This window comes from Chroicocephalus ridibundus, chromosome 22 (assembly GCF_963924245.1).
Source record: "Chroicocephalus ridibundus chromosome 22, bChrRid1.1, whole genome shotgun sequence".
NCBI lineage: Eukaryota > Metazoa > Chordata > Aves > Charadriiformes > Laridae > Chroicocephalus > Chroicocephalus ridibundus.
In genome coordinates, this window is record NC_086305.1 from 3,900,518 (window position 1) to 3,923,804 (window position 23,287).

Sequence of the window (23,287 nt, forward strand, 5' to 3'; positions counted from 1 at the left end):
CCTCGGTGTTCAGATATTGCAGTGGAGAGTTGCTTATCACCCACGAGTCGCTTTCATTTTGATCTGTTTCAGGTCTCTTGAGGGTTTTTAAACTCCAGTTTACTTGCTAGAAGTACTGGGAGTCCTTAGCCTCCTGCAGCCATGGGCATATGAGTCTGGAAGACTCCGATCTCCAGGACAGACACGGGTTGGAACACGCTGATTTTATTTATTTTTTTGGAAGCAAGTCAATCTGATCACAGCAAAACATGTTACGCGGCTTCATACAGCAGTACAGGCACGCCATAGCAAACACGCTTTACTTTTTCCACGCCGAATTAATGTACAACCAGAAGGGTGCCTGTTCCTGTGTGAAGCTCAAGCGCAGCTTTCGTCCCTTCCCTCACTCGCATTCACCCGCCATCCATCCTCGCACACACACGCGGTACCGCCGGGGGTAGCAGTGCTGGTAGCGAGGGCCCTCGGCCTCGTTCCTCTTGCTACCGTGGAATTGAGCTGCTGGAAAAAATCCAACCCTCTTGTTGAAGAGCTGCGGAGCGGAACGGCTCACGGCTGCCTCTGGCTCTTCTTTGGCTCAGTTAGAAACCGTTCGGCTTCGGGTTTGTGTACCTTTAAGCGACTCTGCCGAGATGCGTTTCCGATAGTCTTGCAGAGCTCTGGGAAGCAGAGCCCAGGCTCTCCCTGTGCTGGAGGCTGATCCTCTGAGGGGTCAAATGTCTGGTTGATCGCGCGGCTCTACACTAACGAGGCGCGTGTAACCCCCCGGCCACCCCTCAGTGGATCTTCAGCTGGAACGTCGCTCCCGCTTGGCTTCCTTGGCCTCTGCCCTCCCCTCGCTGTCCCCTTGGGGTGGCCGCTCTTGACGCGCGAGCGGAGGGAGCGAGAGAGGAGCTGGCGTCCAGCATCCCCCCCGAGGAAGGGGGTGGCTAATTACTAGAAAACAGCTTTGGATTTCTGCAATTGCTCAGGAGCCGTGGGCTGCGCGTCGCCCGCGTGCGAGGTGCCTTTGCTCTGTCCCTGGCCGGGCGCGCTCGGTCCCTGCTGGGCCAGGTCTGGTGGCACGCTCGGCAGTGACGGCAGGAACGCAGCCCAGGCGCAAGCAGGGGAACAGAAGGAAACAGCTTTCAGCTCTTTTTAAACTTAAAATTACTTGTTTCTCTATGCTTCAGTGCAGAAAAGTCTCGTAGCTTTAAAAAAAATATATTTCAACTGGTCTTGTTTGACCCTTGAAGTTCCTTTGCCAGCAGAGGTAGTGGGTTCATGTTGAAGGGTTATCTCTTTACAAAAAAAAGAAAAAACAAAACAAAAAGCCTCTGACACTGGCAGGGGCTGGGACTCGGTTCGGGCTGTGACGGTGCCAAGGAGGCGGCGTGTCCCCTTGGTGACCTGCTCCCTGCCCAGCTGCACTCGGAGCCAGCCGGAAGAGCAAAGGTGCAGTCCTGGACTCGCAGCTTGGATTTTTGGAGACCGATTTTCTATCAAAAAACCCCAAAACCCTGAGAGATCAGGCAACGCTCGGGACCCTGCAGCCAGGAAAACCCCTGAGCTTGCTCACAGCCTGGGGCTGCTCTTTCCGTGGCTCCTCCAGGTAGAAAAATGCCCGTAAATACAAGCAGCAACGCGAAGCTCGTCAGGCGAGCCCGGCAGGGCACGGCGCCGGCTGAGCCCTCCGGTGCTTGGAAGTGTCGAGGCAGTAGATGCGTGGCCGGACGTGGGGTGCCCGCTACAGTCAGTTAGAGACGATAAATGTACCTGGCAGGGCCCGGCAGACGGTGCGGTCGTGGCCCTGCAGCCGAGGATGGCTCCGCGCGAGATGGCGCGGGTGGATTTTACCCGGCTGCGCTGAACCCAGCGCTCCTGCGGCCGCGTCCCCTTCCCGGCGAGCCATTCCCTGCGCTGGCGGAGCCTGGTGCTCGGCGTTGTCCGTCTGTCCGAGCCTGGCTGCAGTGCCCTTCTGATGGGGACCTCTCCCTGTGTCACCTCCTCTCCCCTCCAGCCGCAGCCAGCGAGGGTGATCGGATCTCTGGACTCTTCCTACCTCGTTTTCTGCAGCAGAGGCGTGGGATTAAGGAGCGCGGCAAAAATTAAGCCTGTGACCCGGCACGGGCACAGCAAAGCCCTGGGTTCCTTCCCAGTCTGGAATAAGCAGCGAGGGGGCTCCAGGCTTCAGCTCCTTCCCAAGAAACGCGGTTCTGGGCTGCTGGACCTGACGGCTCCCCGCAGTCGGGGCAGCCTGGCCCGACGTCCCCTGTCGGGAGCCGAGGAGCTCGGGGGGTTTGTGTGAAAGCTCCAGCCACGGAACAGGGAGGACTTGCCTGCAGCTGACACACCGAACCCCCCCGAGCTGCCCAGGGCTCCGTGCCGGCCCTCCCCACCCTCGCCATCGCAGCTCTGCGCGTCGCCGGGCAGTGGCCGGTTCTGCCCCTTTGCCCTGTCCCAGCGTCCGCGGCGCTTTTGTTGGGTGGCTTAGATAAACCGGGGCCGCCCCTCGCCACCCCCTCGGCTCCTGGCTGCCAGAGACGGGGCAGCGGCGGGCGAGGGTGTGTTGTTGGACTGGTTTGTGTTGCGGTCCGTGTCGGCAGCGGAGAGGCGGCTCTCAGGGTATTCTTCTGCGTCGCTTTGCTCTTCTCCCGGGGGGCTGCGGCAGCGGGGAGCGCTGCCCTCCGCGTCCGACTGCCCCATGCTGCAGCTCCGGCTCCGCTGCCCCTCGCTCCCTTCGTCGCAGAACTGAGCGTCATCCGTGCTGGTCTCGCTCTCCTGTTTCCTGAGATGGGTTCCTGGGACCCCGGCGGTGGCCAGCAGCTCCCCGCTGTCCTCCAGCTCGGAGTCGGAGTCAACGGAGCGGTCGCCGGACTCTGCGGGACAGAGGGAGCCCGGTGCTACGCTCTCACCCAGCACCGCGGCGCCAGCGAGAGCTTTGCTCAGCAAACTCGTGGTCTTCAGGGACAGGGGAAGGACGTTGTGTTATTGCCACTGGTGACACCCCGGACCTCCCAAGAGACCGGCGCCCGCTGGGAAGGAGCCACCTTTCACTTACCTGCGAATGAGTCGGTGCCGTAACCCAAATTCCCCTTCTCCGAAGGCAGGTCGGGGGCGCTGCCGGGAGGAGCTGCGGGCTGGGAGCCTCCGCTGGCCTGGGAGGAAGAGGAGCAGCGGTGAGGGCGTGGAGGAGAAGGCGCCTCTCTCCTTCACCGAGACACGGTGCCAGAAAACGTTTGGTGCAGAAATGCCGTCTTTTTGTCCCTGTGTAAAGGTGCGTAGGCTCCATCCCCCCACCCCCTGCCTGTCACCTACGGAAACTGTTCTTTTGGGGCAGAAAATCACTCGCAAGTGGAGTGGGGATGCACGGGGGGACGGGGAGGGGGTCCGCAGAGAAGGGCAGCAGCGTTGGCCAGACCCGTACCACCGTGGGGCACGGCAGGGATGGGGAACACCCTCGGTGCAGGGCAGAGCCCGAGGCCGAGCACCGCTCAGGAGGGAGCTGGGGGTGCTGGGGCCGCGGGAGGGGCTGCCCCGGCTGATCTGCTCCAGGTTTCGAGCAAAGGCAGGGTGTCTCGGTCGGTCTGCGTCCCCTCGGGGTGCTCCCTGTCCTGCAGGCTCCTACCAGGTCCGAGCAGCCGGCTGCCTCCTCCTTGCTCTCCGTGGAGTATTTGCTGGAGTCACCCAGCACCGCGCTCTCCTTGTTCTCAAAGATGGTGGAATAGAAGATGATGAGCGCCTCGACGATGCGAGCTTGGTGGGGATAATCGACCAGCGAGGACAAGGAAATAGTGGCATCCGTGGGCCGCGGGCGCATCAGCGTTGGCCCGAAGACGATGCCCAGGTTGCTGGAGGTCATCTTGTTGTCCTGCTCCACTTCCACGATCCTGGGGAGGAGGAGGAGGAAGAGGAACTCGTGAGAGGAAGCCGGGAGAAGGGACGAGCCGACGGGCAGGGCTCACCCCGCCTGGTGTCTCCAGGCTGGAAGAGATGCTGGGCCGGCAGCAGGGGACATCCCTCTGGTGGCACACACCAGCTTCGGCCGAGAATTGGCCGCAGCCGCGGATTTACCTCCCTGCTCCCGGCAAGGGCTGGGCTGTCGCCGCCGCGGGTGCGGTGGGGGAGGCTGCGCTCACCTCCCCATCTAGGGAAGAGAGGGGAGGTGCCCCCAGCACCCGCACGGGCTCTCCTCACCTTCTCAGGTGCTGCAGGAGGTACTGCAGCGTGGCCATGTTCTCCAAGGGCAGCTCCTTCAGCAGCTCCTTCAGCTTCAGCACCAGGTTCGCCACCACCTTGTCGGTGTCGGCTCCTCTGTCCACCAGCTCGGGGCCCCCCTTCCCGCTCTTGCCCTTGCCCTCGCCGCCCTGCAGGCTCTCCTTGGCCAGCCCCATCAGCTCGTTGTACATGCGGAAGGGCATAATGGGCTCCGGCAGCTGCAAGCAAGAAGAGGGGAGGTGGGCGCCGGAGAAACGTTCCTCCCGGAGACCTAGACCTGCCCGGTGCCGTTTCTTATGGCACGGAAACGTTTCCAACGCCTGCAGAGCACGCAACCTGAAGGGAATGTTTATTTATCCGTCCCCTGAAGCGTGTAAATCCAGCCTCGTTTGTCCTAGACAATTAGCAGCTGGTGAAGTTCAAGCAAAAAGCAGCGTTTAATCAGCCCGTGGGTGCTCCCAGCTGGATGGATCCCTGCGGGCCCAGGTTAAAGCATTCTCCTTTTTTTTTCCCTAGGAAAGCCCCAGGATGGGCAGAGCAGCAGGTTCCCCAGCGGCGGCGGGAGAGAGGAATGGAAGAGGACGGAGGTGGATTGTGGTGGGGTGGAGAAGGCAGGACGCGAGCGGCGGCGCCTGCAGCAGAGGTGGGGCTGCGGTGAGGTGGAAACTCTTGCTTTGAAATTTGTACGAGGCACCCAGAGCGGCGTGTTAACTAATTGCTGGGTTTGCCGGGCTGGCGGGGTTTTCGGAGCGGCTCAAACGGATGGGTTTGGGGACCAGCAGAGCGGGTTCCCTCCAGCCCGGCGCTTCCCAGAGGGGCTTTAAACCCATTTCTCCGCAGTGAGAGGTTGGGTCATGACTCAAGGACTGATCCTTCCTCTCTTTCCACTCTGCTTTTTGACTCTGGAGAGACCGCAGAGGCAGTTCAGAGCCCCTCAGTCCGTGCGGGGACCCGGGGACCCGCGGCCCAGCCCGGTGCTGGCGTTAAGGCACAGGAGCCCCTCGGGGGGGTTCCAGCAGCGCCACAGGAGAGGCGGCAGGAAGGAGTTAAGCGAGGAGGCTGCCGTGCGAAGGAGAAGCTGCTTCCTCTCCTTCTGCCTTGTGGTGGCGGGTTGGAGGATGTGGGTGATGCCGTTTGCGCTGCCAGTTTTTGAGTTTGCGTGTTGGCGTTTGCTGGGGGTGGAGAACGGCTGTGAGCTGGGCACAGCGCCCGGCTGAGCCCACCAAGGGACACCCGAGGGACACAGCACCCATCTGAGCCCACCATAGGGACACCTGAGGGACACAGCACCCATCTGAGCCCACCATAGGGACACCCGAGGGACACAGCGCCCATCTGAGCCCATCAGAGGGTGACCTGAGGGACACAGCACCCAACTGAGCCCACCATAGGGACACCCGAGGGGCACAGCACCCATCTGAGCCCATCAGAGGGACACCCGAGGGACACAGCACCCATCTGAGCCCATCAGAGGGACACCCGAGGGACACAGCACCCAACTGAGCCCATCAGAGGGACACCTGAGGGACACAGCACCCAACTGAGCCCATCAGAGGGACACCCGAGGGACACAGCGCCCATCTGAGCCCACCATAGGGACACCCGAGGGACACAGCACCCAACTGAGCCCATCAGAGGGACACCTGAGGGGCACAGCACCCAACTGAGCCCATCATAAGGACATCCGAGGGGCACAGCACCCAACTGAGCCCATCATGAGGACACCCGAGGGACACAGCACCCAACTGAGCCCATCATAAGGACACCCGAGGGGCACAGCACCCGTCTGAGCTCACCACAGGGTGACCTGAGGGACACAGCACCCGTCTGAGCCCACCGCAGGGACACCCCAGGGACACAGTGTGACGGGGAGACGTGAGCTCAGCCCCGGCCCTGCCGTGCGGAGCGACCTTTGCTGGATCACTCACTTCCCCTTTCGCGTCGCTGGTTCCCCAAGGGCGAAGGGGAGGGAGGGTTTGGTGCTTCTGCACGTCGCCGGTGGCCCGCGGGTGCCGCAGCCATGGCAGCCGCCTTGTGCCGGGGCTCCCCGAGAGCAATAACCCCACGGTCGGCTCGGGGGAGGCTCACGGTCACATCCCCACCGCTGACCCGCTCCCGGCTGGGGGGGGACCCCTCGGCACCCACAAATCCTGCCCGGTTCGTGCGGAATCGCTCCCGCCAGAGACGACCCGGTGACGGCAGGTCTGGTTGGGGACGGTCAGTTCCTCTGGGCACCTCTCCCCCGCCTGGCCCCAGCAGGAGGTGGCACCGGCACCCTACCTGTCTCAGGTAGAGCTTCAAGACGTTGCTGATATCATGAGGGGAGGCCTGGGAAAGCTCCACCAGCTCTTTCCCATTCTCAAATGCCTGGCAAAGCTTCTCCACCCGGGTCTTGACACCGTTAACCCGGTAGATGCCCTGTAAAAGAGAGAAAAGCGGAGTTGGGGGTGAGGAGAGATGCTTCTGTTCATGTTTGCGTGAGACAGTGAGCTTCTACCTCCCACTCCCTCCTCCCGGGGCTGGAAATCCCTCTCAGAAATCGTTCTGGGACATCCCCTTCCAGCTCAGGCGTTACTGTCATTCCTGTTTCATAGGAAAGAGGGAGGTGAGAGAAGTGAGTTTCTGAGCTCAGAGTTTGGGGCGTCAGGGCCAAGTTTATCACCCGGGACTTTCTGGCTTCCTGCCTCCAGGAACGTGAAAAGAGGAGCCTGTTGGGTTTCCCGGCGAGGCGGGAGAGGGGGTCCGGAGAAGGCAGCGGAGCCAGATCAGCTGAAGGAGAGGGAAGGGAGGGCGCGTCACCTTGGTTTTCAGCGCCCGCTTCTCTATCTCCGAAATGCACTTCTTGATGATGAAGGGGATGCCATCCGAGCTGCTCTGAGAAGCCTTGGTGAAGTCTTGCCCGAAAAGCTGCAGCTTCCCTTGGAGCTTCTTGTGCCCGCACTGGATGGCCAAGGTTTCCAGACACTTCTTGTGGCAGGCCAGGTAGCACTGGAAAACACGGGGAAAACGCGTGGAGGTGGGAGACGGCACCGCGGGGCAGGTCGAAGGGCAGCCCCCGAGAGACGCCAGGCGTCGCTCGGAGAACAAGGGCAGAGAGGAGAAACGCCTTTCTTGGAGCCGCCGCGGGCCCACGCAAAGCGCACGGACCCCTCCCCGAAGGAGGAATGTCTCCCCAAACACGGGCTAGGGGAAGTAGGGGGTGGTCCTGCCCCAAAGGTCACGCTGACACCTCCGCGTAGGCTCAGGCAAGAGGGAAGTTAGACCTCGCGGCTGTGGTTACACCCGGGGTTGTGACCACGTCTGTGTCAGAGCCGCCGGCGGGGTTTCCACAGCAAACCTGTGACCCCCGGGTGGCGAGCGGCACGGCGATGCGCTGCCGCGGAGTGGGTGGCTCTCGCCTGGGGACAGGGGGAATCGCGGGACCGAACGCAGGGGAGGTCACCCCCTTCTCGGGACACGTCCTCCACCTCCTTCCAGCCACCTCCTTCCCTTCCCGCTTCTCCCAGCTTTACCTCCTCGCATTCTGCTCCCTGGAAGTAAACGTAGCTGTTGCACTCCCGGCATTTGGAAGGGGCGCGGAGCTTCCTCAGCCGGTGAGTCTGGGCAGCCTTGGACAAGCCAACGTTTCGGAAGGGCCCCGTCGGAGCCGTCATCTCTGGGGTCATCCCGTTGATGCCTACGAGCAGAAGGCAAAGAACCGCAGCTGCACCCTGGCTGCTGAGGAGGTACCTTCAGCAAAGCTGGAGCAGAAGGGTCTCTGCCACACAGCAGATGACCAGCTGGGAGCACCAGTTCGTTAGCGGCATTACGGATAACTGGTACCCTGAGGTCTACAGCCCTAGAGTGTCTGTTCCCACTGGTCGGAGCAGAGCTCATCCCTTGGGAAAGGAAACGCTACTGGGCTCCTCATGGGGCCACGGCCAGGTATCCTCCCAGCTGTTGTTCGGTTTTTCCTCCGAACAACAGGGTGACCATGAGCCAGCGATGGGCCCTCGTGGCCGAGAAGGCCAATGGCATCCCGGGGGGCATCAAGAAGGGGGTGGCCAGCAGGTGGAGGGAGGTCATCCTCCCCCTCTGCTCTGCCCTGGGGAGGCCCCCTCTGGAGCGCTGGGTCCAGTTCTGGGCTCCCCGGTTCCAGAAGGACAGGGAACTGCTGGAGAGGGGACAGCAAAGGGCTGCCAAGATGCTGAGGGCACTGGAACACCTCTCTGAGGAGGAAAGGCTGAGGGATTTGGGGCTTTTTAGTCTTAGATCTTTAGATCTTATCAACGCTGATAAATACTGAAAGGGGGGGTGTCAGGAGGATGGGGCCAGGCTCTTCTCAGTGGTGCCCGGGGACAGGACAAGGGGTAACGGGCACAAACTTGCCCATGGGAAGTTCCATCTCAAGACGAGGAGGAACTTCTTTCCCGTGAGGGTGGCAGAGCCCTGGCACAGGCTGCCCAGAGAGGTGGGGGAGTCTCCGTCTCTGGAGACATTCCAACCCCGCCTGGACGCGTTCCTGTGCCACCTGCTGTGGGTGACCCTGCTGTGGCCGGGGGTTGGAGGAGATGATCTCCAGAGGTCCCTGCCAACCCTGACGTTCTGTGATTGTGTGATTAATTTGGGAAAAGCCAGCCTGCAGTTAGCGTGGCCGTGGCGCGTGGGCACGCAGCTGGAGCCCCGTGTCACCTCCCGCGCTGCCACCTACTCTGCTCGAAGGGGGTGGCGTTCTCCTCCTTCTCCTCCAGCTCTTCGCTGGAGGACATGGTGCCGTTGGAAGACAGCCGCTGGAGTTTGTGGCTGAATTCACCTGTCAAAAGAAAACCCGCGAGGCGGTGGGATTACTGGGGAAGCCGTTTCTCTCCTGAGAGTGCTCTGACGGTGGTGGCTGATCCCCACGGCGAAAAGTCGCCTCTTCCGTGTGGCCGGGGGCAGCTCTGGGGAGAAAATGAGCAAGCGGGGGGGGAGCGGGGGCTGTGTGTGCCCGTCCAGCGCCCTGCTGCAGCCAGAGCAGGGTAAAGAACGGTGGTCCCTCGTCCCATCCCACCCCGTCCTGTTGGAGACTGGGCTCAGAGCAGTTATTTACAACACAGCGTTGTTACAAAGCAGACAAAAAGGAGAAGTGGCAGGTCCCGCCGAGCTCCGAGGCTCGGGTTTTAGGCTGACTGTATAAAAGGGGAAGGACCGCGCGCCCAGGGCTGGTTTCGGTACCTACCTGCGCTCGAATCCAGGCTGCTGTCGCCTTCAGTGACGGAGGTCGGCCAGGATTTGTGGACCTGGTGTCCTCTCCCACCTGCAGAGGAAAACGCATAGTCTGCCTGAGATCGCTTCCTGCGTTCAGCAGAGAAACGTGGGAGAAAGGCCTGGACTCCAGGAGACCCTGAAATTCCTGAAGGGAGCTGCTTGGCTTCCTGTTGGCAGGGTGGGGAAGGGGCTGGAGGGGTGGGGGTGCCTTTGGGAACACCATCCAGCACGGGAAAGAAGAGATGGGGAGATGGGGAATGGTCTTGGGAAGATGGGGAGTGGTCTTGGGGAGATGGAGAATGATCTTGGGGAGATGGGGAATGGTCTTGGGGAGATGGAGAATGATCTTGAGGAGATGGGGAATGGTCTTGAGGAGATGGGGAATGGTCTTGGGGAGATGGAGAATGATCTTGAGGAGATGGGGAATGGTCTTGAGGAGATGGGGAATGGTCTTGGGGAGATGGAGAATGATCTTGGGGAGATGGGGAACGGTCTTGAGGAGATGGAGAATGGTCTGTTAAGCAGCACTAGCAAGAGTAACCCCCACACACCATGGATCTGATTTTGTGTCCTTCAGGAAATTCAGCTTCCAGCCAGTCCTACTCCTACAAAGAGAAGCCCCCTGGTACCCATGGAGGTCCTGCTTTGCTCCTGACCAGGGGAGGACGCCATCTGGCCGGGTTCTGGGAGAAACCCCCCCAAGCCTGGCAAATCAACCAGCACCTCCTTATCCATCTCCACCTCATCCGAGGTCTCTCGTGTTCCCCCACTCCCCCACCAGCGGTGGGCTCACACGGGTGCTGTGCCCCTTGGGTGTCCCTGTGGTGGGCTCAGTTGGGTGCTGTGTCCCTCGGGTGTCCCTATGATGGGCTCAGACGGGCACTGTGTCCCTTGGGTGTCCCTCTGATGGGCTCAGACGGGTGCTGTGCCCCTCGGGTGTCCCTCTGATGGGCTCAGTTGGGTGCTGTGTCCCTCGAGTGTCCCTATGATGGGCTCAGATGGGTGCTGTGCCCCTCGGGTGTCCCTCTGATGGGCTCAGATGGGTGCTGTGTCCCTCGGGTGTCCCTATGATGGGCTCAGTTGGGTGCTGTGCCCCTCGTGTGTCCCTGTGGTGGGCTCAGATGGGTGCTGTGCCCCTCGGGTGTCCCTCTGATGGGCTCAGTTGGGTGCTGTGTCCCTCGGGTGTCCCTATGATGGGCTCAGATGGGTGCTGTGCCCCTCGGGTGTCCCTATGATGGGCTCAGATGGGTGCTGTGCCCCTCGGGTGTCCCTCTGATGGGCTCAGTTGGGTGCTGTGCCCCTCGGGTGTCCCTATGATGGGCTCAGTTGGGTGCTGTGCCCCTCGTGTGTCCCTGTGGTGGGCTCAGATGGGTGCTGTGTCACTTGGGTGTCCCTCTGATGGGCTCAGATGGGTGCTGTGCCCCTCGGGTGTCACTGCGGTGGGCTCACCTCTCCGCTCGGCCCCCACAGCCCCGCTCTGCTGCTCCTTGGCTCCCGCTCCTCCTTCCGAGACCGGCCCAGCCCCGTCGGAGCCGGCGTTTGGGGAGAAATCACTGGCGTTGAAGCTGCCCTTCCGCGTGCGCGTGAAGGGAGACCTGGCGGGCAGAAAGAAAGAGAAAAGGGAACGTCTGGGTGGATGAGAGGGAAGGACGCTTGAAAACATTCGTGGCTGCCCTCCGCCTGTCTTGGGGTTTACAGTCCGCTGCCTTAGGTACTCGAGAGCCTCTCTCATCCACGGGGGGACACGAGAGGAATTCCCAGCTGGTCCAGCCCCGGATTTCCCAGTAGGAAGCACGCTGGCGTCTGCAGGGGAGGGCAGTGCCAGCCCCGGGGAGGTTGTGACAGAGAAGGTGAGCGTGAACCAGCGCGGGATTCCCCCTCTGTCTCCTACCAGGCGTTGTGTGACACGTAGGGCTCGAAGTCGTACTGGGTGTCAGGCTCGTCCCCGCGCTGCAGCTGCTTGACGTGAGAGGCGTACTGCTGCCCGGGGTCGTAGAGCTTGCTGCTCTCGCACAGCGTCTGGAAGTTGACGGGCAGCGGAGCCGTCTGCATGTGCATGATCTGGTAGAAGGAGATCGTGGCCTAAAGATGACGTAGAGAAAACCAGGCGTGAGCTTTGAGAGCCGGCATACGAGGAAGGGAGAGACGAGGAGCTCCGGGTTGGGTGAGAAATCAGGGGGACGGAGCGGTGCAGCCTCGAGCTTCGGCTTTTCAGAGCAGCAGGGAGTGAAGAGAGCTCACGTCCACCTGGACCTCAGCTGAACCAGCAGCAGCCAAGCCAAGTTTGCTGGGGAGGCAGCTCTGACCCTCTCCCCAGCAGGGCACGGCCACCCCCCGGCCCTGGGGGCCATCCCGAGCCAGCCCCGCTCACCGTCTTGATGACCTGGTCGCTCTGTTTGATCACTTCGTGGATCTGCCGCAAGGAGTTCACCTTGGTGTCCTCCAGCTCCTGCTTCTGGGTGTTGGCATCCGCGACACAGGTCCGGTACGTGGCCATCGCCTCTTCTGCCTGTGAGGCGGGAGAGGCAGGAGATGGGAACAGCTCATAGGGAGGGAGGACACCAAGGACACGGAGGACATGGAGGACAAGGAGGACACAAGGACAAGGAGGACATGGAGGACAAGGAGGACAAGGAGGACATGAGGACAAGGAGGACAAGGAAGACATGGGGGACAAGGAGGATACAGGGGACAAGGAGGATAAGGAGGACAAGGAGGACATGGAGGACACAAGGACAAGGAGGACAAGGAGGACAAGGAGAACAGCTCTCTGCATTTGGACCACGTTCCTCTAGGGCCGTGTCCGAGGATCCGCAGGGATCTCGGTTCACTCCTCTTCACCCGGGGCTGTCCCTGTGCTGGGACACCGAGGAGTGAGAAGGTTCTTGCCAGGCTCAGCCCGGGTCCAGAGCTGTCGTGTTCCTACCTTGTTCTTGGCTTCCTCTTCCAGCCGCCGCTTCTTGTCCAGGGTTTTGGTGGTGATGCTGCTGGTGGTGTTCTGCTGCTCTTCCTCTGCCTTCACTGCCACATACTTGGCCTTGTCGTGCTCCTCGCTGCGCTGCATGTAGATCTGCTTGGCCTTGCGCAGGTTCACCTCCGCCTCTTGCTGCCAAGGACAGCAGTGACCCAGGGTGAGGACTGAGCTCCGCAAGGGCATCGTTACCTCCCGCAGCCTCCCCGGGGCCCCTCTCCTGGGACGATGCGCCCGATGCTGCTGGAGAGGGGAAGGAACCCACCACCCTCGGAGTGGAAGGTGTCACGGGTTCTCCGGGGCACAAACCCAGCCCGCGCTGCGTGGCTGGTACTCACCAGCTTCCTCTGCGCCCGGTGCCACTGCTCCTTGATCTCCTTCCTCCGCTTTTCATGCTCAAGGCGCCTCACCGTCAGCGGCTGCATCGGGAGGGAGAAACAGCCCCCCCCGTGGCTCTGAGCTAAACGCCCGCTGCTCTTCCCTTGGCAAAAGGCTTTGCAAGGAGAAGTTCCCCGGGGCGGTTGTTATCATTCCCCGGCACATCTGGGCTGGGTTATGGGGAGGGTTTGTCTCATGGACAAAAATCTCCAGCCTGGGAAGTGCCAGATGCCGTTTCCCTCCAAACTGAGCCAGCAATGGGCCCTCGTGGCCAAGAAGACCAATGGCATCCTGGGGGGCATCAAGAAAAGCGTGGCCAGCAGGTGGAGGGAGGTCATCCTCCCCCTCTGCTCTGCCCTGGGGAGGCCCCCTCTGGAGCGCTGGGTCCAGTTCTGGGCTCCCCGGTTCCAGAAGGACAGGGAACTGCTGGAGAGGGGACAGCAAAGGGCTGCCAAGATGCTGAGGGCACTGGAACACCTCTCTGAGGAGGAAAGGCTGAGGGATTTGGGGCTTTTTAGTCTTAGATCTTTAGATCTTATCAACGCTGATAAATACTGAAAGGGGGGGTGTCAGGAGGACGGGGCCAGGCTCTTCTCAGTGGTGCCCGGGGACAGGACAAGGGGTAACGGGCACAAACTTGCCCATGGGAAGTTCCATCTCAAGACGAGGAGGAACTTCTTTGCTGTGAGGGTGGCAGAGCCCTGGCACAGGCTGCCCAGAGAGGTGGGGGAGTCTCCGTCTCTGGAGACATCCCAACCCCGCCTGGACGCGTTCCTGTGCCACCTGCTGTGGGTGACCCTGCTGTGGCCGGGGGTTGGAGGAGATGGTCTCCAGAGGTCCCTGCCAACCCCGACATTCTGTGAGTCTGTGTGATTCTGGGGGGGTGGGGTGGGGGTGGTTTCTCCCAAACCCTGTATCTGACCCCTCAAACGGGGTTAGGTCTGGCTGAGAGCTTGGGCTCATTGATCTGCTGAGGCCAGAGCAAAGCCGGGGAATGCCGAGCCCGAGCGGCGGCTGGATTCCAGTTTCTGGAAGAGCTGCCTGTGGCAGGAGGACGGTGGAGACCAGCAGCCTCCCTCCCTTCCCAGCCGCCGGGGAAGACCCTTCTGAGGTGGCCCCTCGTCCCCTCACCTGGAGGAAGGTTTGCTGCTGCAGGGTGTTGGCCGCCTGCAGAACCGACGTCCCGTGCTCCATGTCCTGCTCCAGCGCCAGCAGGTAGATGGACAGGAATGGCATGCTGGTCTGCCAAACGAGAAAAGGCACCATCCTGAGCCCCAGCACCGCAGCGTGAACCGAAGGAGACGCATCCTCCAGTGCTGCGTTTTGGGGAGAAAACCAGAGGCTGGGCTTGGTCGATGGCTACTGGTAAAAGCCCCATCCTGGACCGAGACAGTGTGGTCACAGGCTGCCAAGAGGCTGCTTGGAGGGTTCAGAGGGGGCTGGAAGGGTCCTGTGGTGCCTCCTGCCCGGTGCCTGGGCTGCAGAGCAGGGGACGGGGCACATCTGGGGTGTCACCCTGCCTGGGCTCTCTCTGTGGGCACCTCAGCAGGGATATTGGCTACCGATGGAGGAGGGTTTGCAGGGTCTTGACATTATCCCTTGCTTTGGTGTGGAGGCGTGGATTTTGCCAGGCAGAGAGCTTTGGAGACGCTCTGAAGCTGGGTCACGCAAAGCGGACACTCCGGGGCTGCTTGTTCCCGATACAGCCCGGGCGCCGGGTGGCTTTAGGGACACGTGGACTTACCTCCTGACTGATGGTTTGCTTGCAGCTGTTTGCCATCTTCTGAAGCCCTTTGGCAAACTCCATCTCTGGAAGAAAAAGGTTGGAAGTGAAAAGACGTAGGAGACACCGGGGTCTCCCCGCTGATTGGGCTCCTTTGGAAAAACGAATCGGGGACGTCAGGAATGAAGGTCACCGCTGTCCTTGCAGTGGCTGCCTCCCTCGGCCTCCTGGACCGTAGAGAACCTCGACGTGTTCTGATGCTGCTCGGAGGAGTTCAGCCCCCGCCTCCGGTGAGGAACGCCCCCCCCCCCGCCGTCCTCCCCGTCCCCCCCATCTCACCCAGCGTGGTCCTTTTCTCCAGGTATCCGATGAGGTCCTTCATGTACTTGGAGATGTTTTTGGCGTACTGGAGGGCAGCGTCTACCCCCCCCTCGCAGCGCTGCAGCATCACGTCCACTTCCTCGGCAGGAGGGCGGCCTGTGATGGGACGGCGTGGGGGGGGAAGGTGGGGGGAAAGAGGAGCCATGGGGAAGATGCTGGTTCCTGCCGGCCGTTCTGCTCAGCCGGGTACCCCCCCACCCCCACCCCTGCACCCCAACCCTCCTGCTCACCCGCGTCGTAGCTCTCCATGCCCGAAGGCAGGCCGTCTCCTCCAGGCCCCGGGATCCCCCCGTAGAGGCTCTCCATGGACTTTGGGAGTTGGGAAAGAAAAGGGAGTGATCAGACAAGAGGAAGGGGAGCGGTTGGAGGGGTTGGTGGATGGAGGGGAGGGAGAAACCCGGAGCTGCTGGAGCTTTTCTGCTGATGCTGGAAGTCTGCTGTGCCCAGCCTGGGGCCAAGAGCTAACGGGAACGTCATCGGAGAAATACATTGCACACACCAGCCCAGGGCAGAGCTACGGAGAGCAACCAGAGCCCTGTCGACAGAGCTGCTCCATCCCTTCCCGAGCCACCTTGCCCTTTGGATCGAGCTTTTGTCCAGGTGGCTCTTCCCCTCCTCGGGATGGCGGCGAGGGCAGGAGCAAGCAGGGAAAGCCTCCACGCAGCTCCGCCGGGCTTGGGGGTGGGCTGGGAATCCCACGCCTCCCAAGCTGGCGCATCCCGAGACCCGCGTGACGGGAGCGGGCGTCGCTCACCTGGTTCTGGTCGCTGGGTGGGATGGAGAGGATGGTGCTGCTGTCCACCTCCCCCATGAGGAACTCGGACACGCTGCGACGAGAGGAATACGAGAGGGCTCAGCAAAGGGGGGACAAGCAGGGCTGTCACCCAGCAGCACCCGACCCCCATCCAAGGCACCGGGCGAGGGCCGGGGCGGTGGGAGCTGAACCACTGGTTTCAGTGGGGACCAGCACAGCTCCACGTGATGAGATCCTGGTAACGCGGGTGGGGGAGCAGAGCTTGGCCCAGCGCTGAAGAGGGGCTGGGAGATGGACCCTGCGGGCTCGAGCAGGCTTTGGGGGTCCCTCCTCGGCGCTGGGGGAACTGCTGGTGCAGGAGTGAACCTGCCCTCCCCATGGGGTCTCCCCAGTCCCAACCCCTCTCCCCCCCAACCAGCCGCCATGGGGCTGTGTGTGGGCGAGGGGACGGGGCGAGGGGTGGAGATGTGTCCTGGCTGGTGGGGATAGTGGGGTCCCTCAGGGGACCTTCTCCCGGGGACGGCTGGGCAAAAGCCCCTTACGTGCTGCTGAAGGACACCGCGATGGTCTCCACGGCCTTCTCGAACTCCCGCTTGTCCGTCTCATTGTTGGATTCGTAATGGAAACCTGGAAATGAGGAAAAGCGGGAGCCCTGTCGCCACGAGCGCCCGTCCCCGTCTCCGGCAGGAGAAGGACCTGCAGGTCTCAGCTCTACCCCGGGGCCGGGTCGGGCTCGAGAGAGCAGTGGGGAGGAGAGGACCGTCCCCATGGATGGTGGACTTTCCCTAGTGCGGTGACTCCGCCGTCGCTCCCGGGACTCCCCTGCCACCATCACTTGGTTCGGGTCTCTGCTCGCTCCCGTCACCCAGCACTACCTGTTCCTCTGCCCCCCTCTCCCACGGCACCCCCACAGCCCCCCGCTTTCCTATGGCACCCCTAGAGCCCCCCGCTCTCCTATGGCACCCCCAGAGCCCCCCTCTCCCAAGCAGGACAGCATCTTCCAGGGGGGGCTCTTGCCCGCGGCCGAAAGAGGAACCACCGGCAGCAACGGGAACCAGCACCAATGGCCCAAGGGACACTCGTGGCACCCCGGTGCCTTTTGGGTTGTCTCCTCTGTCCGTGCCCTGGTGGGGGGCTGGTAAAATGAGCCCCCCCCACTGCAGTGAGGGGCTGGAACTGCCCCCACCCCTCTGCCCCGGGGACGTGGGGTGCCTGAACTCGCTCCATCCCGGCCCCACGTGGGGCCAGCCCCACGGCAGACCTCCTGCCACCCGCCACTAGGCTTCCTGTCCCCTCGCCGTTGCTGTTCGGTGTCCAGGAAGCGGCGCGGTGACGCAAAATGTTGTGCTCTGCTTGCGGTTAGCGCAGCCGTCCCCCTCCCCGCTGGTGTCACCGCGGGCAGGAGGTGGTGCCCCAGCCAGGATCCGGGCTCCACGGACCCCGCTGCCGTAAACACGAGCTGCTGCCAGGAGCGGGAGCCCGTTATTTAAGTGTTTTTTCCCGCGGCTGTGCTTGGAAACCCCCAGGCGGGGATCTGGGCTCTGTCATTTCTGACACCACATCATCCTTAAAACCAAAGCACAGCCAGGAGGCAGTTGATGACTTTGCCCTCTCCGCCCATCCGTGGGGCAGCTCCGCTCCTGGCAGCCCCCGCTGTGGCCTCCCCAGGCCCCACACATCCCGGCATGGGTCAGGAGGGGAGTGGGACAGGGGTCCCAGCCCCATCGTCTCACCCTTGACTTTGGAGATGAGGGTCCCGGCGGCTGTCAGGGTCTCCAGGGTGTTGAGCAGCGGGTATTTATTGATGACCTGGCGCAGGATGCGCAGGGTTTCGCCCAGGCACTCGTGGGCCAGCGGCCGCTGCGGCTCCTTGGGGTCTGCGAGAGAGGGGGGCAGGGGCTGAGATGCTGCCCCACATCCCTGCCCCCCGGGAGCCTCCCGTCCACCCTCCATCAACCACGTCCTGGGCAGGGTCCCGCCAGGCTCCCAGACCGTGCAGCCCATCCCCGTGGCTTCGGGGCTCCTCGGCATGGGGACGGCTGCATCCTGCTTATCCGGCACCTCCCTGTCCCCGCCGGGGCTGAGCCGGCCCTGGTGTCCCCCTCCCGGCGCAGCGGCAGGCCCGGGGCAGCCCGACCTTTTAGGCATTTTTTCCTCAGTAGTAACTTTTTCCCTTGAAAGCAGTTGGGGAATTTCCTCCTCGTTTCCTTCCCTTCCTCCCCGCCGGCCGGCCGGGCGCTCCCGGCCACTGGGAGGGATGTGGCAGGGCTGTCCGGCGGCTGTCCCCCAGCCAGCCAGGCTCACCGTGTCCCGTGGGGTCCTTCCCTGGGCACCATCCCCTCCGTGGGCTCTGGCCACCAGCCCGGGGGTCCGACCCCGCTCCGCACCGTCCCGGGGCTGGGGCTGGCAGCCGTGTTAGGAGGTGCGGAGCTCCCGTAGGGAAGCGCTGGGATGGGAACCTGTCACGCCAAGCTCGGGATTGGAAAGGGATTTTCTCCGCTCCTGCTCCCATTTCAAGGCCCCTTCCAGAGTGGGAATGGGGCTGGGAATGGAGCTGGGAACGGGGCTGGGAACGGGGCTGGGAATGGGGCTGGGAATGGGGCTGGATGGGTGCGGAGGAGAGATGGATTCTCCAAAACCACATCTGTGTCCTGCGGCTCAGCCCTGGGCTCCAGCCCCAACCTCTTGCCGTCTCTTTGCCGCCCCGGGGATGGCACCATCCCAGCTGTCCCAAACCGGCTCCAGCGATAACCCCGCGTGGGGACACCAGTGGGACGGTCCCCGTCGGGCTCAGGGCTGTGCCCTCCCTGCCCTGCAATGCCCAAAACTCGGCAGGGAGCCAGAGGCATCGCCCCCCCACCCCCCCATCCCCCGGCTGCCATCCCGCTGTCCCCCTGGCAGTGCAGCCCCCCGGCCGCGTTCCCAGGGGCCCGGCCGTGGATCCAGCCGTTTCCCCGGGGCTGGGCGCTGCCGTTTTCCACGGCGAGTGGGGATGCGTCAACACGTTTGCAAAACCAGCGCTGAAAACATGGCATCATGTGACACACACCCCCCCCCCCGTCCCCGCAGCCCCACCTCGCCGTGGGGACTACGAGGTCCCCTCCGTCCCCTTCTCCTCCGTGGGGAGGGTCACCCACCTGCAGCCCCCCCCGCCCCGCGCCTGCGTTGGGGCATCGTCCCCATGCCACCGGCCGCCCCGGTGAGGCTGGGCCATGGGGTCGGGGGGCCGTGGGGCCGTGCCCGGTGCCCCGCGGGGCTCTGGGGGCCCTGGCAGGCAGCTGGCACCGCCGCGCTGTAAACAGGAAAGCGGGCGGATGAAAATAGCTCGCAGGCAGGAAGCCGCGTTATCCTGGCTCCGAGCTCCCGGCAGCCACCCGTCACCTTCTACCCACGGCCACCGAGGCTCTGCACGGTCCCCCGGGGTCTCCGGTCCCCTCCTGACCCCGGCAGAGACCCCTAGCCATGGGTCCGGTCTGTCCCTGGGGAGGGGATGCTCCTGCGCCCTCCCCGCAGCGGTGGGGGATGTGGGGCAGCACTAGGGCTGGGGGGAGCCGGGGGCATCCTGGCACTCACCGTCGCGCAGCACCACGTCCCGCAGGTTCTCCAGGGCGTCGGCGAAGCGGGCCACATCTGTCAGCAGCTGGGAGATGTCCTCCGTGTCGATGAAGGGGCCCTCCCCGCCGTCCATGGGGCTGTAGGACGTGGGGGTCTTGTGGCCCTTGGGCACGGCCCTGGGGACGGAGGCGGTGAGGGGGAAGCCGGCGGCGCTGGCATGGCGGCTGAGGCTGGTGGGGCGCTTCAGGGTGCCCACGGCGCTGGGGCTGGTGCTGAGCTTGGAGCTGGCGGGGGGCAGCTCCCCCAGGCCGGAGCCGGGCGCCTCCAGGCAATCCTTGCGGGAGAGGTCCTGGGGGAGCAGGGACGAGCGTGAGCCCCCAGCTGGCATGGCCAGTGCCACCCCAGCTCGGGCAGGGAGGGGGCAGCACCCCGAGACCCTCCGTGCCACCAGCCTGGAGGGACGGGCTGTTGTCTGAGGGACCGCTAGTCGTGCTGTGCCTCAGTTTCCCCAGTTCTGTATCCCAGCAGAGCCCGAGGATCCAGCCCAGCTGCGGTGCGGGGATGAGGCGTAGCCCTCCCGGCATTCCCAGCCCTTTGGGGACTCGGGATGGGGATGACGGGGATGGGCTCGGAGCCAACCCGCAGGGCAAAGGCAGATGCTCCGCCAGCAAGAGAACAGCCCGAGGGGGTAGCGGGTTTGGTTGCTCCCTGCCCCTGTCGTGCTGCTGCCCCCGCAGCTGGCATTGCCCGGGGCTCCCGGTGGATTCACCGGGGGTGTCACAGGAAGCATCAGCTCCGAAACCACGGGCCAGGAGCCGGCTTGGCCACCCCGCCTGCCCCCTGTGGCCCCCACTGGCCCCCACCAGCCCCCACCAGCCCCTGTGGGTCTGGATTTTTTTTTGGGGGGGGCCACACAATGGCACTGCCTTGCCCCCACCAGCACTCCCCGCGCTGGAGCTGCCTGTCCCCGGGGCCTGAGGACCCCGGCACTGCCAGGCGACAGCAGGATCGGGCCCCACACGTCCCTTCCTCTTTTTCAGCCCGTCTCGTCCCCAGGTCGGGCACAGCCCCCGCCCTGCCGGGGATGGGGACGGCGGGGGGGGACACCTCCGAGGCCACTCTCTGGAGACTTGGCAGATATTGTACGGACAGAGGGATCCCCCGATTTCTCCGGGTAAAATTGCCCCGAGGGAGGGGCTGGTACCGGCACCTTCCGGGGCCACGCGCTGCGCTGGGGCCACACACCCAGCGAGGGTCCCTGTGGCATGGGGAGGGGGCCCGCGGCCACCATCGCCCCTCCAGTGGCTCCCATTGGTGACCCTCAGGGACCCGGGTGTGACACGAGTGTGCCGGGTCTCAGCATCCCTGGCCGAGCGCTGCCGTTTGGCGGGGCCGGAAGCCGTTTGGTACCGAGGGGGCAAACACCGAGCGCCTCCCCCTCGGGAGCCACCCGGGAGCACGAGGCTGCCGCGGGCGAGAGCGACGCGGGGCAGCTGGACCACCGCGGGGCTGCGGGGGGGCTGCCCCACGGGCCCCCACCCCAAAACGGCTGGGGCCAACCAACCCAGCCCTGCAAAACCTGTCCCCATCCCCGCCACGGGGCACAATGGCCCCGGAGACCCCGGTCCCTCCCCGTGGGGGGCACCCGGCCGTACCGTCAGCCGCACGGCGGGCGCGTGGGGCAACGAGTCCAGGCAGCGAGTGGGCGAGTGGGCTTTACCCGTCCGGCGGCGCCCCACGGAGTAGGGGCTGTAGCTCTTCCTCCCTGCCGCCCGGCCGAGCATCCCTCCGTCCGCCACCCATAGGCCCCTCTCCCGGGGAGGGGGTCGGGGACGGGTGCCCCTTGCTAAAGAGCCACGGGCGGGCTCTTGGGCCCCCCCGGCCCCGTCTCGCCGTGCCCGTCGCGCCCCATGCTCTGCGGGCTGGGGCGCAGGCGCGGGGCGGGCAGTGCCAGGGTGCTCAGAGGAGCCCTGACCGGCCCCATGGAGGCGAGACGCTTCCTCCTGCACCCCCCCCCCAGTGCCGGGGGGTGCCCGAAAGTAAATAAATGCGTGGCAGAACCGAGACACCGGGGCTGGCTGAGCCCGGGTGTCCCCCCGTTCCTGCCCCTGTCCCCCAGACAGTTTGGGGGTTTCTCTGCCCTCCCCAAACTGCCGGCCGCAGCCCCCGTGGTCGGGCTCCCCTGCTCTTTGCCGCAGCCCCCCATTTCCCCCCCCCGGCCCCGCTCACCCTCCCACCTCCCCAGGCGGCTGCTCCATCCCCTTCATCTGGGGCAAACCTCCCCCCCCAGGCCCAGTGAGCAGGGTCCTTCCTCAGCTCTCTCCTCCTCCTCGCAGACCCCCTGACCCCCTGCCCCACAGCTCTACCCAGCGGCTCCTTGGGCACCGTGGCCCCATGGCCCCCGTGGCCCCGCGACCCCCAGCCCGCCGTGGGGGGACGTGGGACACTCACCGGCAGGGTCTGCGGGACAGGGCTTCCCGCTCGGCTCTTCTTGGAGATGGAGGGGGTTTTCATCAGCTCCCGCTTCTTCCGGGAGAACATGGTTCCCGGGGGCGGCCGAGCCCCGGCGCTCGGTGGCCCCTGGCTCGCTGCGGCCGTGGGGCCTGGCTGCCGCGCTCCTCACCGCGCCGGCCACATTCGCCGGGGCGAACTGTCAGGAGGGCGCGTGTGACGCCGCCTTATTTCCTCATCGGCTTCGCAGGCGAACCTGAAACAGGAAAAGCCAAACGCGCACCCGGGGCGCGAGGCCGGGGGGGAAGGGGGACCCCGGCTGCCCCTGGGGGGGTCTCGGCCCCGTCTCCAGCCCCACAGAGGGCACAGAGGGGACGCCGGCGCTCTCGGGATGGTGGTCTCCCGGCGGCCATTTGTGGGGGGGGGGGGGTTTGGTGACGCACCCCAGGGCTGCATGGAGGGGTCTGGGGGGAACAGGACTGGGGCTGACCCCCACGGGACCCTGAGGGTTTTACCCCAGTTTGGGGGTGTCCGTCAGTCCAGGGAGGATGAGCCCCATCCCACGGGGCACTGCTGCAGGCCCTGGGCGGGGGGGTGAGTGGGATGCAGGACTCTGGGATGCTCCTGTGGGATGCTCCGGGCTCTGCCTCCCCGGTGGGCTCGGTGGCGGTGCCAGGACAGCCCCGGCTGCCCCCCCGGTGTCGCTGCCCTGCCCCTGGCCCCCGCCAGCCCACAGCCTCTGCGCACCCACGGCCCCCCACCCATGACTCCCCCACCCACAGGGTAACGCAGCCCCACAACGGTCCGTTCACCCACGGGTGGCGGATAAACCCCGGGAGGGGGACGGGATGGGACCCCTCGCGGTGCCGCTCTCACGGCGTGGGGACCCCCGGCCCGATCCCGCCCCGGCCGCTGCCCGCCGGGCTGCTGGGGCGACTGCCTCCCACCGTTGGCCACCGAGGGGCGAGCCCGCTTCGACCCTGGGCCCCCCCCCCGCGGAGCCGCGCTGCCGGCCGGGCCGGGGCCGCCTCTCGTGGGCCACCTGCCGGCCGCGGGGGGCGAGCGGCCGCGACGGGCCGGGAACGGACCCGGCGGTTCCCCGGCGTCGGGGCGCGGGATGGAGCGTTGCGGGGGTGCGGGGGGTGCGGGGGTGTGAATGTGCAGGTGCGCGCCTGTGGGTCGGGGGGTGCCTGTGTCCGTCTCGGGACGTGTCCGTGGGTCGGGGGTGCCTGTGTCCGTGGGTCGGGGGGTGCGTGTGTCCGTCCCGGGGTGTGTCCGTGGGTCGGGAGGTGCGTGTGTCCGTACCGGGACGTGTCGGTGGGTCGGGGGGTGCACATCAGTGTAGGCACGTCTATGGGGCGATGCACACGCGTGTGCCCGTCTATAGGGGTGTGCGCGTCCCCGTGCGTGTGCCCGCGCGTGTGCCCGTGTTCCCGCGTACCGGGCCGTGCCTACGCGTGCCCGGGACGGCTCCAGCCCCAGCCCCGGACCCCGCCGGCTCCCGGTGCCCCCCGCTTCCCCCCGCCCGGGTCCCGGTGTCGGGGTGCGGGACCCCCCCCCCCCGCGATCCGGCCGCTCCTGCCCTTATTTGGGCATTTCGTCCCCGTCCAATCAGCGCGGGGGGGCCGGGCCCGTCCCCCCCCCCCCCCCCCCC

General features: G+C 64.7%; 1 protein-coding gene across 2 annotated transcripts; it reads right to left on the minus strand.

Annotated features, from left to right (window-relative positions):
- Window positions 1-196: 196 nt before the first annotated feature.
- On the minus strand, window positions 197-21,827 carry ARHGAP45 (Rho GTPase activating protein 45). Of its 2 annotated transcripts, none has more exons than XM_063357822.1 (23): window positions 21,634-21,827; window positions 19,201-19,531; window positions 17,361-17,504; window positions 16,170-16,254; window positions 15,628-15,700; window positions 15,104-15,182; window positions 14,832-14,969; window positions 14,514-14,578; window positions 13,901-14,011; window positions 12,730-12,810; window positions 12,347-12,526; window positions 11,792-11,929; window positions 11,312-11,502; window positions 10,870-11,015; window positions 9,392-9,469; window positions 8,885-8,986; window positions 7,707-7,870; window positions 6,994-7,182; window positions 6,475-6,612; window positions 4,174-4,412; window positions 3,605-3,866; window positions 3,038-3,134; window positions 197-2,855 (listed from the first exon to the last, which is right to left on the minus strand). In XM_063357822.1, exons 1-23 carry the CDS (start codon window positions 21,721-21,723, stop codon window positions 2,467-2,469), a joined length of 3,510 nt encoding a protein of 1,169 aa, XP_063213892.1. In that variant the 5' UTR covers window positions 21,724-21,827; the 3' UTR covers window positions 197-2,466. The 2 variants fall into 2 exon arrangements, with proteins under 2 accessions (XP_063213892.1, XP_063213891.1); XM_063357821.1 differs by lacking the exon at window positions 21,634-21,827 and adding an exon at window positions 20,838-21,112.
- Between the last annotated feature and the right edge of the window lie 1,460 nt (window positions 21,828-23,287).

What these genes read in the sequence shown, in the direction of transcription:
- ARHGAP45 (XM_063357821.1), bottom strand. Translation starts at nt 20,966, where the DNA reads ATGCTCGGCCGGGCGGCAGGGAGGAAGAGCTACAGCCCCTACTCCGTG. An exon ending in AAGAGGAAGCCAAGAACAAG is followed by an intron (nt 11,930 to 12,346) that starts GTAGGAACACGA and finishes CCCGCCTCACAG; the next exon opens with GCAGAAGAGGCGATGGCCAC. An exon ending in CTCCTGCAGCACCTGAGAAG is followed by an intron (nt 3,867 to 4,173) that starts GTGAGGAGAGCC and finishes CCTCCTCCCCAG; the next exon opens with GATCGTGGAAGTGGAGCAGG.